Here is a 19,356-nt window from a genome sequence, read left to right as displayed (position 1 = left end):
GCTACAGTCCACGGGGTCACAAAGAGTTAGACACGACTGAGCGACTTCACTATTCACTACAGTCGGTATATAACTTCCTGCTAAAGACTAGCAGGGGGTGGCGGAGGCACTCTTTCTGCCCCCTTCTGATGTCTATGTCAGAATCTTTCTTTATCTCCTTTATACTTTAATAAAACTTGATTATACACACACACAAAAATAAATAAATAAAGGCAAGAAATTAGAAAAGAATGGAACTATAAAGTGGAATCATTTTTGGAATTTGAAAGGTGATGACAAAACTGACAAAGGAAAAAAATAGGAAAACGGAGAACCTCCCTCCAAATATTTCAGCATTACTAGTATTAGAACTTGTGAAATTCATGAGTGAGCAACTCTGTTTTTTTATTTCATGAGTTCACATATCAGTGGGTGTACATTACTTATATGTTTGCATATGTGCGCCTCTGGGCTTATAGCTCAGTGTTTATCTGTATAGGTTTGTTGTTATATACCATTGAGGACAGAAATTATGTCTTATTCACCTTGACTTCTCCACTGCAGAGTGCTGTACGTGGCATATTACAGGTGCTCAAGCTTGCTGGAAGGAATGAATATGCTTGTGACAAATGAATATCCTTTGGATGTATCGCTCCCATGTGAGTGTATTTACATATTAGTGGAGAGGCGTTTTCCTGAGCTTCAGTCACTTGTGTATCTGTCTGAATGGGTGAGGAAGGGACAACTAGAGTGAGAAGGTTTGGCAGAGGAGGGCGATCTGGAGCCAGGAAGCAAGAGACAGCAGGAACAGGTGTGACTGTCTCTCTCACGCCCACCCTGCACTCTGTCGGCTTTCAAAATTGGGCTCCATGTTTTTCCCTTCCTCTTGGCACTTTCTAAATTCTCTCACACTGTCAGAACATTCCTATTTAGAAACTAGCTCAGGCCTATTTCTTCCCTTTTGTGGAGGAGGATGAGGAGCTGGTTTCATGCTTCTAACAGATCTGTTTTCCTTCCTTTTTTTAGACTCTCAAATTCTGCTTTCAAAGGGCAGGCAAAATGGAGACTGAAATAATTGATTCAACAACAACCTCAAGGCCTGTAAAATGCCATCTTTGCTACTAACCAGGGAATATCATATATCACAGGTAGACACTTTTTATACTTTAGAGAAGAAGAAAAAGAATCCCATTTTCTCCTCCCTCCTAATTAACTGCCCCCTGGGCTACTAGGACCCTCAAATAACAGTGACAGATAATCTTAGAATTTCTAGATGAAAATAGAAGAGGGGATTTCCCTGGTGGTCCAGTGGTTAAGACTCTGTGTTTCCACTGCAGAAAGCGAGGGTTTGATCCCTGGTTGGGCAATTAAGGTTCCACAGGCCAATGTTGTGGTCACAACAAGCAAACAAAGAAAAAGAAAATAGAAGAGAACCTATAAAATTAAAAAAAAAAAACAAACCTATAGACATTTTCAGAAGACTGAAAAATCAGGATTCAGGGCTTTCATGGTGGTCCAGGGGTTAAGAATCTGCCCGCAAGTGCAGGACATACGGGTTCCATTCCTGGTCAGGAAGATTCCACATGCCTTGGGACAACTAAGCCAGTGATCCACAACTATTGATCCCGCATGGCCTGGAGTCCACGTGCGGCAACTAGAGAGTAGCCCCCACTCGCTGCAACTAGAGAAAGCCCTCGTGCACCAATGAAGACTCAGTGCAGCCAAGAAAAAATAAAAAATAACCAAAAAAAGAGAAAAATCAGGATTCACACATTTCTTGAACCCTTCTCTTGTGTCTAACAAAATCCTATCAAGCATCTAATTCCCCTCCCAAGTCTCGGGCACCAGCATTTTTCTGGTACCCACTGGTCTCCCTCTTCTCAACTCCTCCTCCACTTGCAGCCCATGCTCCACCTGGCCTTTCTAGGATTTGCTATTGCCCACCAGGTGATTCTGTTCACTTTCGCTTCCCAGGTAAATTACAGCTACTTTCCCTTATATGATCCACAGGTTCCAGGGGAGGCTCTCAACAACACCTGCTGACTGAACAACAAGAGATTCAGATGTCATAGAATTTTAGGGCTAAAAGGAATCTTAAGATCTTTTTGTTCAATTTTTCTGTTTTAGAGAGGATAAGCAGAGGCCCAAAGGGTTACCTTTATAGATTAAAAAAAAATCATTGGTTCCAGACTGTATGTTCAGCTGAATAGTATACTTGGTTCCTCACTAGAAAGCCATGTGGTGCAAGAGTGCTTAGTCATGTCCGACTCTTGGAGACCCCATGGACTGTAGCCTGCCAGGCTCCTCTGTCCATGGGATTTCCCAGGCAAGAATACTGGACTGGGTTGCCATTTCCCACTCTAGGGGAATCTCCCTGACCCAGGGATCAAACCCACGTCTCTTGCATATCCTGCACTGACAAGCAGATTCTTTATCACTAACACCTAGGAAACCCTGCTAGAACCATGGTCTTTCTATTCTGACCCCTAACCTTGATCTTCCCTATTCTGACCTCAAGCCCTACATTCTCAATGAATTGCTGCCCGTGGTTTGACCTGAGAGTGGGAAAAAAAAAAAAACAATTAGGTCCCAGGATGACAACCCCCTTTCAAAAGGAGGATGGGAGGACCATCGTGGTGTCCAATGACAACAGAAGGCATCAGAAAGAAAGGGGCACCGACTTGAAGGGGTGGGAGAGCAAGAATGTGGCAGGTGGACTTCCCTGGTGGTCTAGTGGCTAAGACTCCAAACTCCTTATGTAGGGGGCCCGAGTTCCATCTCTGGTCAGGGAACTAGATTCCACATGCTGCAACTAAAAAGACTCCGCATCTAGAGATCCTGCATGCCGTAATGAAGACCCAGTGCAGTCAAACAAATAAATAAAATAAATATTTAAATAAATAAATAATAAATAAAGTCAGTCATTGATAATAAAATAAAATAAAGAGGGTGGGAGGTAGGGTCTTTAGAGGGCCAATGACCAAGTCTAAGCAGAGTCCAAGCAAATCCAGTTCTTCACCAAAAGGCGATTAGAGTCAGGTAGGAAAAGGCAATGGCACCCGACTCCAGTACTCTTGCCTGGAAAATCCCATGGATGGAGGAGCCTGGTAGGCTGCAGTCCATGGGGTAGCTAAGAGTCGGACAGGACTGGGCAACTTCACTTTCACTTTTTACTTTCATACATTGGAGAAGGAAATGGCAATCCACTCCAGTGTTCTTGCCTGGAGAATCCCAGGGTCGGGGGAGCCTGGTGGGCTGCTGTCTATGGGGTCGCCCAGAGTCGGACATGACTGAAGTGACGCAGCAGCAGCAGCAGGAACTGATAGGCATGAGAGGCAGAAAGACAAACACTAGACAAACTCAGATCTGGTTCTGACTCTACCCTTGACAAGAAGTATAATTTGGAACAAATTATTTAACTGTCAGGTCCTTAGGCAGACTCAGAATTTTAGTCTCTGGTTGGGAGCAAACCTTCATTCCAAGGATTTGCAATCAGATTTTTGATCTTAAAAATCTGGAAGAGGGTTGAAGGGATAAATTGGGAGTTTGGGATTAACATATTCAAACTGCTATATATAAAATAAATAACCAACAAGGACCTACTTATAGTACATACACTACTCAATATTGTGTAATCACCCTTAAGGGAAAGAATCTGAAAAAGAATAGATATATATATGTATAACTGAATCACTTTGCTGTACACTTGAAACTAACACAACATTGTAAATCAGCCATACTTTGATTAAAATAAAAAAAGAGCCCGGAAACAGTATCACTTCAAGTGGAAAACATTAGAGAGAATCGTCTTTCCTTGCAGAATACTGCAGTTTGTTTACATCACAGTTTACTCAGAGCCTGCTGTTAAGTCAAAATCCCATGGTTGTTATTTTAGTCTGTTGACGCTGTGGTTGCATATTTCACCATGTGACATCATTACCATGGAGGCATAAGACATTTTGGGGCTCCTAAATGATGACTGATGGATGGTGGTTAGGTGCTTTTTCTCAGAACACCCTTTTAACTACATGTGTACTGTACTACATGTGTGAACCATATTAAAAAAAAAAAAGTTGATCACTTTCAATTAAAACACTAGATGGAAAAAAAAACCTACACTAGACAGCAAAGAAATACATACTTATAAAACATTCCTCCTCTCAACGTTTTCACAAGGCTTGAATTATCTTGTAATCTGATGATGCTATAATTTTGGCATCTACATTTGAATTCAATCTCTCTGCTTAAAGCCTCTTGTGAAGTTAAACTCCTATGAGGTTTATTTTAGACTGAAACAGTTTCATATTTCTCATTTTACTACAGAATAGAAAAAAGGCAAAATTAAAACAAAAACCAGGGACTTCCCTAGTGGTACAGTGTTTAAGACTCCGTGCTTGCAATGCAGGGTGCCTGGGTTCCATCCCTGGCCAGCAAACTAAAATCCCATATGCCGTGCAGTGTGGCCAAAACAAAAAAAGAAGACCTCAAAATTACGCTGATCATTGGCCAATGCCCTGCTGCAGAAGTGTAGAAAAGCCCTTGAAGTTATCGTATGGGCACGGTCTGCTCAACTGTAAACTTGGGCATCTATTTTTAACCCCTTTCACACAATCAGAATATGAGACCTGGAAGGGACCTCTGAGGTCATCTCAGGTATGACCTAAATCAAATCCCTTATGATTATACAATGGAAGTGAGAAATAGATTTAAGGGACTAGATCTGATAGAGTGCCTGATGAACTATGGACAGAGGTTCGTGACATTGTACAGGAGACAGGGATCAAGACCATTCCCATGGAAAAGAAATGCAAAAAAGCAAAATGGCTGTCTGGGGAGGCCTTACAAATAGCTGTGCAAAGAAGAGAAGCGAAAAGCAAAGGAGAAAAGGAAAGATATAAGCATCTGAATGCAGAGTTCCAAAGAATAGCAAGAAGAGATAAGAAAGCCTTCCTCAGCAATCAATAAAAAGAAATAGTGGAAAACAACAGAATGGGAAAGACTAGAGATCTCTTCAAGAAAGTTAGAGATACCAAGGGAACATTTCATGCAAAGATGGGCTCAATAAAGGACAGAAATGGTATGGACCTAACAGAAGCAGAAGATATTAAGAAGAGGTGGCAAGAATACACAGAAGAACTGTACAAAAAAGATCTTCATGACCCAGATAATCACGATGGTGTGATCACTCACCTAGGGCCAGACATCCTGGAATGTGAAGTCAAGTGGGCCTTAGAAAGCATCACTATGAACAAAGCTAGTGGAGGTGATGGAATCCCAGTGGAGCTATTTCAAATCCTGAAAGATGATGCTGTGAAAGTGCTGCACTCAATATACCAGCAAATTTGGAAAACTCAGCAGTGGCCACAGGCCTGGAAAAGGTCAGTTTTCATTCCAATCCCAAAGAAAGGCAATGCCAAAGAATGCTCAAACTAATGCACAATTGCACTCATCTCACACGCTAGTAAAGTAATGCTCAAAATTCTCCAAGCCAGGCTTCAGCAATACGTGAACCATGAACTTCCAGATGTTCAAGCTGGTTTTAGGAAAGGCAGAAGAACCAAATTGCCAACATCCGCTGGATCATGGAAAAAGCAAGAGAGCTCCAGAAAAACATCTATTTCTACTTTATTGACTATGCCAAAGCCTTTGACTGTGTGGATCACAATAAACTGTGGAAAATTCTGAAAGAGCTGGGAATACCAGACCACCTGACCTGCCTCTTGAGAAACCTATATGCAGGTCAGGAAGCAACAGTTAGAACTGGACATGGAACAACAGACTGGTTCCAAATAGGAAAAGGAGTACATCAAGGCTGTATATTGTCACCCTGCTTATTTAACTTATATGCAGTGTACACCATGAGAAACACTGGGCTGGAAGAAGTACAAGCTGGAATCAAGATTGCCGGGAGAAATATCAAACCAAATATGCAGATGACACCGCCCTTATGGCAGAAATTGAAGAGGAAAAAAGCCTCTTGATGAAAGTGAAAGAAGTTGGCTTGAAGCTCAACATTCAGAAAACGAAGATTATGGCATCTGGTCCCATCACTTCATGGGAAATAGATGGGGAAACAGTGTCAGACTTTATATTTTGGGGCTCCAAAATCACGGCAGATGGTGATTGCAGCCATGAAATCAAAAGACGCTTACTCCTTGGAAGGAAAGTTATGACCAACCTAGATAGCATATTCAAAAGCAGAGACATTACTTTGCTAAAAAAGGTCCATCTAGTCAAGGCTATGGTTTTTCCAGTGGTCATGTATGGATGTGAGAGTTGGACTGTGAAGAAGGCTGAGCACCGAAGAATTGATGCTTTTGAACTGTGGTGTTGGAGAAGACTCTTGAGAGTCCCTTGGACTGCAAGGAGAGCCAACCAGTCCATCCTAAAGGAGGTCAGTCCTGGGTATTTGGAAGGAATGATGCTAAAGCTGAAACTCCAGTACTTTGGCCACCTCATGCGAAGAGTTGACTCATTGGAAAAGACTCTGATGGTGGGAGGGATTGGGGGCAGGAGGAGAAGGGGACGACAGAGGATAAGATGGCTGGATGGCATCACCGACTTGATGGACATGAGTTTGAGTGAACTCCGGGAGTTGGTGATGGACAGGGAGGCCTGGCGTGCTGTGATTCATGGGGTCACAAAGAGTCGGACACGACTGAGTGACTGAACTGAACTGAACTGATCCAAGCCACTCAATTTCCAAAGGCAGGTAGTAGAGACAGAGGCATAAGAGACTTGCTGAAGTCAAGCAGGAGATTATTTAGTGCAGCTGATCTGGAACCTGTGTTTTTCAATTCTCAGCCTTATTGTTCTTTGCTCGCTTTTACTTATATATATTTTTAATTGTTAAATATCATTGCACTGTATACAGTAAAAAACAAACACTCTCTCTTCTAGCAGACTTCCCTCCTACTCTTCCATGTTGTCCAACTTTTTAGGGGAAACCACTATTGATAGTTGGGCTTCTCTGGTGGCTCAACTGATAAAGAACCCACCTGCCAATTCAGGAGACATAAAGAGACATGGGTTTAATCCCTGGGATGGGAAGATTCCCTGGAAGAGGGCATGGCAACCCACTCTAAATATTCTTGCCTGGAAAATTCCATGGACAGAGGAGCCTGGAGGGCTACAGTCTATGGAGTTGCAAACAGTCGGACAAGACTGAGCACATGTGCACACACTATTAACAGTTTGCTGTATATATATGCAAATTCCATGTGTGTGTCTAAGTATTGATACATTCATTCACATACTTATGGGTATATACATGGGCCAAGATTTTTTTGGATATTATATTTAATTTTTATTGAATTATAATTGACATATAATATAATGGTAGTTTCAGGTGTACAACATAGTAATCTGACAGTTTTTTAAATTTTAATTATTTTTTTATTGAAGGATTTTGCTTTTCAGAATTTTGTTGTTTTCTGTCAAATCTCAACATGAATCAGCCACAGGTATACATATACCCACTCCCTTTTGAACCTCCCTCCCATTTGCCTCCCCATCCCACCCCTCTAGGTTGATACAGAGCCCCTGTTTGAGTTTCCTGAGCCTTACAGCAAATTCCCATTGCCTATCTATTTTATATATGGCAGGCTAAGATTTTTGAAAATACTTTTACTACAAACTAGAACCTAACTAAACCAAAATAAAAATGAGGGAGGGAATAAAATGTGAGTTCTGAACCACAAAATAAATATCATTTCTAATAGAAATGGTTATTTCTCTCATCATTGCTCATCTAGAAATTATCATGAAATTTTTAAACATTTTTATTTATTTGACTGCACTGGGTCTTAGTTGTGCCATGTGGGTTCTTTAGCTGCAGCATGCAAACTCTTGCAGCATGTAGGATCTAGTTTCCTGAACACAGATGGAACCCAGGCCCCCTGCATTGGGAGCACAGACTCTGAGCCACTGGGCCACCAGGGAATTCCCTAGAAATTCTCATAAAATTTGACAAAAGTTATTCAGGCTTCCCAGGTGGCGCCAGTGTTAAGGAACTCACCTGCTGGGACTTCCTGGTGGTCCAGGGGCTGAGACTCCATGCTCCCAATGCAGGGGGCCTGGGTTTGATTTCTGGTCAGGGAACTAGATCCCACATGCTGCAACTAAGGATTCACATGCTTCAACAAAAATTGCAGCCAAATAAATTAAAAAAAGAAAACTCACCTGCTAATGCAGGCGATGTAAAGACCTGCATAAAAAGGTCGATATAAATCAACCCAAGGATCAAACCGTGGGTTCATGAAGATCCCTTGGAGGAAGTCATGGCAACCTACTCCAGTATTCTTGCCCAGAGAATCCCACAGACAGAGGAGCCTGGCTGGCTATAGTCCGTGGGGTCTCCAAGAGTCGGACACAACTCAGTGACTAACACACATGACGGGTCCTCAGTGCTGTGCATGGGGGGTAGGGTGGAGTTTATCCTTGGGAGCAGTCTGTTATCGGTTTTGCTTCATAGGATTAGTTTGGTATTTTAGAAAGATCGTTCTGGGACCAGAATAGAGGATGGATTAGAGACAGTGAAACCAGCTGAGGGGTTACTGCAATGTGCCAGGTGAAGGAGGGTGAGTGTGTGAACTGAGAACATGGAGCTGGATGTGCACAAGTCAAAGGAGAAGAGGGGTCTGGATGAAGAGACCTAGGAGGAAGACTCAGAACCTGAAAACCAATGGATATGGAGGTGAAGGGGAGCTGGTAGACACTCCTTCCTGGCCTTCTCATCTCCTAATTCTTTTAAAAAATATTTATTTATTTGGCTGCCCTGGGTCTTAGTTGCAGCACACAAGGTCTTTAGTTGCAGTATGTGGGACTGAATTCTCTGGCCAGTGATCGAACCTGGGCCCCAGCCCTGGGAGCAGAGTCTTAGCCCCTAGACAACCAGGGAAGTCCGTAAGATTTTTCTTTCTAAGCAGGAACTCTGTATCTCTTGCCAACTCTGGCCATGTAACTGGGGCTCAATTAAAGTTTTCTTTTTGTTCTAAATTTATTTCAATTAAAATTTTGAAGAAATCCTTCATTTTTTTTATCCACTACACAATCCTAAGCAATTCCTGTTCATGTTTTGACTACCAAATTTTTAATGCTTTTTTTCCCTTTAAAGCATGATTTCAACTAATAAAATAGTTATTACTCACCCGGTCATTCAAAAGCTGATGGTTTAGGGGTGTCCAGGTACTCATCTTTGTCTGCATTTTGGGACCATCTGTGTTTTTTGGAGGTGCAAATGCCATCATGAAACAACTGGATATTCTTCTGTAAGAAAAACTACACCTGCAGAAGAAATGAATCATACGATCTTCAGAATACTAAAAATACTAATACCATATAATCTTTTTTAGTACACTGGGACTAAAGCCTGGTGTACGAGGGACAAGGGGGAGAGTAACATTTACTGGGAGCATTTTCTATGTCAGGCACTTAACAGGTTTGCTCAATTAAAACCCATAACAATACGGTAAAGTGGTGGGTTTTAGATTATTTTACAGATGAAGAAAATGAGGCTCACTGAAGTTACACGCTTTGCCCAGAGTTATACAGACAGTAGGTGGTGAAACAGGGAATCAGACCCAGGTCTGTTGAACTCTGTTTGATTTTCATTGGATCAAGGGGGAAAAATCAGAATCACTCTTAGCTAAGAACATACCATATTGGTCAGAGAGGAGTATTAATAAAATCACAGTGCAATCTGAACTACTCCATCTTTGTCCCTTGTGACCTCCTTCTTCCTCTCTTACCTTTCTGACATCTAGCTAACAAGGGCTCTAGCTTGCTACCATATTTAAGAAGTATAATGGTACAATGGACAAGGCCAAGAATTTACATATGGACAGATTTGGGTTTATTGGGGAAAATACACTGGTTTTCGATGCCCAGTACTGTATATATCTGCCTTCATTTTTGTGGTCTCACGGCATGTGGGATCTTAGTTCCCCAATCGGAGATGGAACTCACATCCCTTGTATTGAAAACATTGAGTCTTAACCATGACTGTTGCTGTTCAGTCACTAAGTTGTGTCCAGCTCTTTGCAACTCCATGGACTGAAGTACACCAGGCTTCCCTGTCTTTCACTATCTCCCAGAGTTTGCTCAAACTCATGTCCATTGAGTTGGTGATACCATCCAACCATCTCATCCTCTCTTGCCTCCCTTCTCCTCTCGCCCTCAGTCTTTCCCAGCATCAAGGTCTTTTCCAAGGAGTCAGCTCTTCACATCAGGTGGCCAAAGTATTGGAGCTTCAGCTGCAGCATCAGTCCTTCCAATAAATATTCAGGGTTGATTTCCTTTAGGATTGACTCATTTGATCTCCATGCTGTCCAAGGGAGTCTCAAAGGTCTCCAGTACCACAATTAAAAAGCATCAATTTTTCAATGCTCAACCTTCTTTATGATCCAATTCTAACCACTGGACAGCCAGGGAAGTCCCTATGTCTGCCTTCATTAGATTAAAGCACTCTAATTTCCATGAGGGATTACTTTTCCCTCAGTGTTTAGGGTCTGCTGGGTTGGTTAATCAACGTGGCCTCCCCTTGCCCAGTCATGAGACTAAGCTAGGCCAGGTAACTGATGCTGGCTTAGCCTTGCTTTACAGCCACGGTGATCATTCAAAGTACCGTAGATGCTCTGAGTAGTAGACTGTTAAGCTGTTCTTAGACTCCTCTTGTAGGGGCTTCCTACAAGTGGCCAAAGTATTGGAGCTTCAGCTTCAGTATCAGTCCCTCCAATGAATATTCAGGACTGATTTCCTTTAGGATTGACTTGGACAGGCACACACTGCTATATTTAAAGTGGATAACCTACAGGAACCCACGATACAGCACAGGGAACCGTGCTCAATGGCAGTCTGCCTGGAGGGGAGTCTGGGGGAGAATGGACCCATGTATATGTATGGGTGAGACCCTTCATTGTTTATGTGAAACCACCACAACACTGTTAATTGGTTATACTCCAATACAAAATTAAAAGTTAAAAAAAAATAGCATTACCATAGACTTTCTTAGAACTTCTTGTTATTTACAGAGTTCTTCAAAGCCTGTCCTTGAAGGGGGCCCAACAAAATATTTTAAGGTGAAAAATACTGAAAGCAGATGGATGGCATTTTCACTATATATCCTCAGTGTTTCTGTTTTTTGTGCCTTCTTCCTCTCTGAAGGTATGTTTCACATCCAAAGCAGTGGTGCTGAGTTGGGGACTGCACAGGATTTGTCTGCCGACCCAGGGCTCCAAAAATTATAGCAGCAAATATAAGACAACTTTTAAAAAATATTTATTTTTATTTATTTATCTGGCTGAGCCAGGTCTTCATTAGGGCATGTGGGATCTAGTTCCCTGACCAGGATAGAACCCAGGACCTCTGGACCACCAAAGAATTCACTTGGACAATTTTTTGATCCCACGTGCCACAACTAACCTGGCACAGCCAAACAAATAAATAAAAATAAATATTTTTTAAATTAAAAAAACCATTTGTTTTTGACTTACAGACAATTCCCCTAAATGCTAGATCTGAAATTTTGTGACTCTCACTTAACATGTAATATTCCCTCTCAGGCTTAAATCAGAGCTGAAGATAAAGCCAATGTTTTAAAACCTCAGGGTTTTAAACCATAGATAATATCTTTCTGCAGTTGCCTGCTGATACCATTCCACTGGAATAAGGGGGAATTAAGGAGGTTCAGATGAGCCCTCACATTCTTAGCTCCTAACAGCTAAGTTTCAAAGGTGTAAGAAATGATTTCATTACAGTATTATTAATTGGCTGCTATAAAAATACACATGAGCAGGCAAATACATAAAGCACGATCACTGAGTCTAGATCTGCACAGTTAAAAATCATATATTTCCTTTTTTATTGCTATTTATGCATGTTTGATCTTTCTTCTATTAAACGGATTGAAATTTTGTGTTTTTATTTTTTTTAATTTTATTTATTTGTTTAGGCTGAGCCACTCGGCTTGCAGAATCTTAGTTCCCCAACCAGGTATTGACTCTGGCCTTCAGCAATGAAACTACAGAGTCCTAACCACTGGACGGCCAGGGAATTCCTTAAACCAATTGTTTTTAATCTTTTATTTTTTTTCAGGGCCATAAAACTCTTTCAGGATATGATGAAAACTGTGAGTCTTCTCCTTAAAAAATGCATATTAACATTACATTTTGCTTACACCAGGTTAAAAACTTCTGTTGTAAGCTGCTGCTGCTAAGTTGCTTCAATCATGTCCGACTCTGAGCAACCGCATAGACAGCAACCCACCAGGCTCCTGCATCCCTGGGATTCTCCAGGCAAGAACGCTGGAGTGGGTTGTCATTTCCTTCTCCAATGTGTGAAAATGAAAAGTGAAAGTGAAGTCGCTCAGTCGTGTGTAACTCTTTGAGAACCCATGGACTGCAGCCTATCAGGCTCCTCCATCCATGGGAGTTTCCAGGCAAGAGTACTGGAGTGGGTTGCCATTGCCTTCTCCAGCTGTAAGCTGAGAAACTCTCTTATCCCAGTTTGAGTAGAAAACAATCTGATTCTAAGCACGATTTCTGATTAGGACAAAGTAGCTTTTCCAGGGCCTCCCTAAGGTTTTGCATTTTTTTTTTTTTTTTTTTTTTCCTGGTTCTTCAGAGCTAGAAATTATTTGAAATGGTTTTTTTCAAATCAACTTGAATAAAGTTTGGTTTTCAGGAGATGGGCCTGGCTGAGAAAAAGAGCCCTCCGGATAATAGTCTTATTGAAGCAGGCAAATGGAGGTATCCTGCCCTAGTTTTGGTCATTATCCTTTTACAGTTTTTTCCTCTGTCCTTTCTAGAAGACGGGCAGTGTGCCTATCTGCATGCCCACACTGGTTCACAGAATAGACCACTCAGACGCTTTCATACAACATACAAAAAAATAACAAGACAAAGCAAGTTGCCTTCCCTCCTTCTACATAGAAACCTTGCTGTTGTTTTTTCATGACCTCTTTCCCCCTTAATGGCTGTCCTTGTATGTTCCCCTTTAATTTTTCTTTGGATAAAGGGGAAGAAAAAGGGCTTATGGCCCTTACCCCCAGTGTGTGCTTCTAGTGTCATGCTTAAAGGCAAGGATAGGTCCTCTGGTAAAGTTCCAGTGGTTACACACCTCCAATCCCATCTTCAAAGCCATTCTTCACACTGTTACCATTGCACAACTTCACTAAAGATCTATTAGGTCTGTATTAGAGCTTTAAAGACAAGTCTTGACTATAATGGAGATTACAGTCTACCACAAGAGGGTTTTTTTTAACAAATAAAAATGTATATATTTAAGGTGATGTTTTAATATATGTACACATTGTGGAATGCTTACCACAATCAAACTATGTAACATATCCATCACCTCCCATAGTTACTGTGTGTGTGTGCATGTGTGGGTTGTGTGCACGTGTGCGTGTGTGTGCATGTGTGTGCTTCTGTGTGTGTGATTACCCTTGAGATCTACTCTTCTAGAAAATTTCAAGTATTTAATATATTACTATTAACTACAGTCGCCATGATCCCTGGGCAGGAAGATCCCCTGGAGAAGGAAATGGCAACCCATTCCAGTATTCTTGCCTGGAGAATCCCATGGACAGAGGAACCTGGTGGGCTACAGTCCATGGGGTTGCAAGAGTGGGACACAACTTAGCGACTAAACTACCACCACCATCACCACATAGTCACTCTGCTGTACATAAGGTCTCTAGAACTTATTCATTTTATAACTGAAGGTTTGTACCCTTTGATCCATATCTCCACATTTCCCTACTCTCCAGCTTTGGCTAACCACTACTCTACTCAGGGAAGTATTTTTTAAAAGGTCTGTTAGTCATTTTTCAGCTCGAAAACCTTCAGAGACTCGATAATGGCTACAGAATCCTTAGCACGCTAATCTAGGTACACCATGAATTTACCCACACCTACCTTTTCGGCTCATCTTCCTCTCTCTCCCTTCATGCTCTATCTGTACAGACACACTGAACTTCAGATCAGAGAATGTGGTACAAAAATTGGTGCGTCTTTGCTAATGTGGTTTTCTGAATGTGCTCACCTGAATCCTAATCTCAGTAGTACACAGTAGGTGCTCAATAAATACTTGTCTAAATCAGCCGAACGAATGAACACAATAGTGGAGGTGAGGTGGTTTAAGGATTAAAGCTAGTGGCAAAGAAGGTACAACTCAACATTAGGAACCGAGCATTGGGGTTAGACTCAGGATAATCGGGTTTTTATTTGGCATTTACAGAGCAGAACACGGTTTAATTTCTCCACTAACACACAGCTCACCCATTGTACACTGCAGTATCATCAGAGGAGGAAATAAGAGATTACCAGGAAATGATCAGGAAATAGGGTACGGTTAGATTTAAATATGAATTCATCTTATATTCAACTAGGTGGAAACAAAGAGAAACTATAAGACAATGCAAAGAGCTAGTGCTCTGATAGGCATAGAAATAATTATTTGTTGGTTGTTAATTTCATATATATGATGCATCTGGTAATTTAACTGACAACACAGAGCAAAATGTAATTCCCGGGGTCACTGCCAAGGCTCGTGAGAAGCCCAGGAGGACCTGAGAGAAGAGCTCTCAAAAGAGTCTCCATCTTTTTCATGCAGTGATCACTGCTCTCACCTCTTTAAGTCTTTCTCTTCAAGTCTTTCTCCTCAAGCCTCTAGCGCTGGTGTTGCCATAGCTCCTGTTTCCGTGACTCCGTCTAGCACCCCCCCCCCTTCCAGTAGTCCAATCACTACCTATAAATCTTTCCGCTGGCATCCGGGGTCTCTTAGGCAACAATGTGTGGTCTCTTGATTGGCCGGGAGATCCTAGAGGGCTGGTTCCAAAATTGGGCACACGGACAAAATGGAAAAGTGTGAGCGCCGAGAGGGTGGGAAAGGCTGTCATCTCTCGATATAATGCTAGGACGAAGATGCAGCCAGACTGAAACAAACAGCATTAAATGCCCGCATTCAAGCCATAAGTGTGTTCCAAATCAGGCCAACCTACTGAGTATGCCCAGTTACATCGTTCTGGTCACTCCAGGGTTCTGAAACGTCAACTCCATTTCTCCGGGTTTTTAGAGTGGCCAACAGGTAAAAGAAGGTTGCAGGAAAAACAATTCTGGAGAGGTTCAATGAAAGAATAGCACCTGCACACAGGAAGTGGAAGAACGTGGGAAAACTGCCCAACACACAAACTCAGCAATGCTTCAACATGAATTTTAATTTATTGGATTAAGGAATTCAGGCCGACCAACAGATACACCAGGGAACCAGCAGATGGCATGCCTGAATAAGGATAACTCCAAATTTGGGAAATTTTACGATCTGGTTTAATTTAATTAATTAAATTTATGGAGCATCTACAATGTAACGAGAGGCAGAGTGAGAATACAAGAATAAAAAAAGAAATCTAATGAGGAGGATTTGAAAATGCAATGTAGAAGTAACTACTGTGATAGAACTATAAACTAATGCTGGAGAAAAACAACATTTCGAAAGGGACCTCTGCGAAGTGTAAAACAGTTCTTATGGGCAGCAGCTAACCAAATATAAAAAAAGAAGACATTTCTCATTATCTCATGTTTCCTAAAATAAAAATGTACTCTCTTCCAAGGTAAATAAATGTAAACCCCATGTTTAAATTGTTTCATTGTTTTGAAATAGGCAGCATTCGTATATCTCCCATTTAAAAAGAAAATGAAAAGTAAAGCTCACAGAGGTTGCTGCTTTCTTTCAAGTTGACAAAGGATCAGTAAGTGGCCAAATTGAAATCAGAACTTATGTTGTCTGAATTCCAGCCTAGTGGTTTTATGTATGGTTGTATGTTTTATGATCAGGTTGTATGTAAGATGAATAAACAAAGACTTTTGCAGGGGTGGAGGCCTGGGGGAGGTAAGTAGATGTAATATTAAATTACCATGTATTACCAGTTAACATTGATGGTTTCAAAACGGGTTCATCCAGAAAGAGACCAGTTTTAACAACTCGATGGGAGAGTGTTGGGTCTCAGTGAAGTCCCTGCTCATTAAAGACTTTCTATTGGTGGTTATAACATTGAATGAAAGAAAGATGGGGTTAAAGAGAGCCTGACACTTTATCCCTGTTAGATCTGAATATTTTTATCCCTGAAAATAAGGTCCCTTTCATTGATCCTCTCAACTAGCATCCTCTGGACCTCTCCTTGTTCAGCCCTTCATCAGTCTGACTGCTGATGCCCCAAATCTGAACAACACCATTCACATTGTGTTCACAGTGAGCACATTGGCTCAGTGTACTTGAAAATTTAACATTGCTTTTATTTAAAATTTTAAAAAATTCCTTTAAAAAATATTTACCTATTTGGCTGCACTGGATCTTAGTTGCAGCACAGAGGATCTTTGATCTTTAGTTGTAGTATATGGGATCTAATTCCCAGTTATTCTTCAGTTGCTAAGTCGTGTTTGACTCTGCAACCCCATGAACTGCAGCATGCCAGGCTTCCCTGTCTTTCACTAGTTCCCAGACCAGGGATTAAACCTAGGTCCTCTGCATTGGGAGGGTGGAATCTTAGTTACTGGACCACCAGGGAAGTCCCTCAACATTATTTTTAAAGGAAACATTTCAACCATAAAGAAACATTTACAGACTTGCCTAAGAAACACCCTTTTCTCCCTGCAGAGATTTTTAAAAATGTTAACATTTTGCTTCCTGTGTGTGATTAACAGTTGAAGCCTCTTTTACATGCTGCCCAGATCTCATTTTCCACCCTGCCTGCCTAGAGGCATCCACTGTCATGAAATTAGTGTGCTGCCCACTTGTCCACTTTTTATCCTTATTATATATACGTTTGGCCTCATAAACAGTGTGACTGTTTTAAAGAGCTATCATAATTTACGTACTTTGTAGTTTGCTTCTTTCAGTCAGTGGTCTATTTCTGAGATGTGATCATGTTGATACATTCAGTGATAATTTCTACATCATTCCCACCTCCCACTAGGAGCCAAGATATGTTCTATGCCTGACAGTTTTCACAAGACCATGTGTAAATTGCATAAAAATGTGACAGCAGCACATCTCTAGAGGATCTGAAGGTACAAGGGATCTAGAAGTACCTGAAGCAGGTCCACAATGATTTTCATAAACGCTCTTAGATGCTTCACTCACCCTTAGTAGAGTCAGTGTTGGCTCCACAGGACACAATGACTTGATAAGAATCAGCTTAAGGATCAACATTACTTTTTTTAAAAAAAGTATTACTTCATTAGTATTTATTAATGAATTGAAAATATCATATCTCTTTTACGATGCATTTCCCATAGCTCATCTTCTGATGTTAAACTATATTTATGACTGTCTAAGCTCAGTATTTATTATCATTTAACTAAAGAGCCTCTTGATGAAAGTGAAAGAGGAGAGTGAAAAAGTTGGCTTAAAGCTCAACATTCAGAAAATGAAGATCATGGCATCCGGTCCCATGACTCCATGGCAAATAGATGGGGAAACAGTAGCTTACTTTACTTTCTGGGCTCCAAAATCACTGCAGATGGTGATTGCAGCCATGAAATTAAAAGACGCTTACTCCTTGGAAGGAAAGTTATGATCAACCTAGACAGCATATTACAAATCAGAGACATTACTTTGCCAACAAAGGTTCATCTAGTCAAGGCTATGATTTTTCCAGTGGTCATGTATGAACGTGAGAGTTGGACTATAAAGAAAGCTGAGCACCGAAGAATTGATGCTTTTGAACTGTGGTGTTGGAGAAGACTCTTGAGAGTCCCTTGGACTGCAAGGAGATCCAACCAGTCCATCCTAAAGGAGATCAGTCCTGGGTGTTCATTGGAAGGACTGATGATGAAGCTGAAACTCCAATACTTTGGCCACCTGATGTGAAGAGCTGACTCATTTGAAAAGACCCTGATGCTGGGAAAGATTGAGGGCAAGAGAAGGGGATGACAGAGGATGAGATGGTTGGATGGCATCACAGACTCGATAGACATGGGTTTGGGTAAACTCTGGGAGTTGGTGATGGACAGAGAGGCCTGGAGTGCTGCGGTTCATGGGGTCGCAAAGAGTCGGACAGGACTGAGCGACTGAACTGAACTGAACTGAGGGAGCACCTTTAAAAAAGATTGTTTCACTGGTGGTCAAACAGTAAAGAATCTGCCTGCAATGCAGGAGACCTGGGTTCCATCCCTGGGTCGGGAAGATCCTCTGGAGAAGGGAATGGCAATCCACTCCAGTATTCTTGCCTGGAGAAGTCCATGGACAGAGGAGCCTAGTGGGCTACAGTCCATTCGATCGAAAAAAGACAGGACTGAGGGACTAACACTTCCACTTTTCTTTGTATAAAATAGTTGCCTATAATTAAAGAGGCCACAGAGATGTGTCCCAAGGGTTTGGACATACCACAGATTATATAGCTGTTTTTGGTCAGTCTCCTAACATGGGGTGGCAAAGATGCAGACAGAAAATTGTATTCAAATATACTATCTTAACCAAGTGTATAGTTGAATAACGTTAAGTACAGTCATACTATTCTACAAGATCAAAGTATTTAAGTCCTTGTGCTACCAGAGAACAAAATGATGCCTGTGAAGTCTAGGTTGAAAAGGGAGGAAAAGGAGGAAGGTAGATAAAATGATGGAGGCAAAGATAACAGCTTTGGCTTGGAATGAATGAATCCAGACTCAGCCCTTAAAACGCTGCCTGGCTTTGGTTAAGTCTTTTTAACCTTTCGGGGCCGCTCTTTTCCGCGTCTGAATAATGAGAGGTTAGGTTTAGATGACTTCTAAGGAATCTTTAAGTTCTGAAATAGCTTATGTAGAAAAAAATAAAATAAAATCACATATGAAGAAAAAGAAGAAACATTTCCCAAAGAAGATGGGGAATGCCACCAATAACCTCAAGCCCCACCTGCTCACTAAAGTGGGTGTTGATAAAGAGGGTATCTGCTCTGCTGCTTCAGCCTGGAGCTCTGCAATATGAAAGCTGACTACCTCCATCTGCACCCAGTACCACCATCAGCACCCGCCTCTTATCTCCAATCCCCGGGTCCCCAGGGGGCACGCTGGTTCTCGAAACAGGTTTTGGTGGTCTCGCAATAATAGCGTTCCAGGCTTGAGGGATGAGAGTCGCAGCACTATCTCAGCAGGGAAGGGAAGGAGAGCTTTGCAAAGGGGACTGAGGGCATTTAAGAAAAGCTTCCAGAGCGCGGAACGGCTCCGCGGGGGCCGGACAGGGCCAGGCATCAGCCTCGGCGCGACGTAAAGAACAACGAAACCCGCGGACGGGTATCCAGAAGGTGCGCTCAAAATGGGAGCGCTCGGCCGAGCGTGCGCAGCGCGCCTGCGCCGTACGTGCGCGCGCATCCCCCCTCCCGCCCCCGCCGGGCCGCGCGCC

General features: G+C 41.9%; 1 protein-coding gene across 1 annotated transcript in view; it reads right to left on the bottom strand.

The window, feature by feature from the left end:
- The window catches only part of LOC102273056 (F-box only protein 16), a 32,684-nt gene extending 17,945 nt beyond the window's left edge, over nucleotides 1-14,739 (bottom strand). The window contains exons 1-2 of the mRNA XM_070366968.1: nucleotides 14,609-14,739; nucleotides 9,129-9,264 (exon numbers count right to left, since the gene is read on the bottom strand). Coding sequence (XP_070223069.1) covers nucleotides 9,129-9,227 — 99 coding nt within the window. The 5' untranslated portion in view covers nucleotides 9,228-9,264; nucleotides 14,609-14,739. The remainder of the gene's footprint in view (nucleotides 1-9,128; nucleotides 9,265-14,608) is intronic.
- Between the last annotated feature and the right edge of the window lie 4,617 nt (nucleotides 14,740-19,356).

The sequence above is a fragment of the Bos mutus genome, unplaced genomic scaffold (genome assembly GCF_027580195.1).
Source record: "Bos mutus isolate GX-2022 unplaced genomic scaffold, NWIPB_WYAK_1.1 CTG351, whole genome shotgun sequence".
Taxonomy (NCBI): Eukaryota; Metazoa; Chordata; class Mammalia; order Artiodactyla; family Bovidae; genus Bos; species Bos mutus.
Note: the sequence above shows the minus strand (reverse complement) of the source record. Positions and strands in the feature narration are given on the sequence as shown.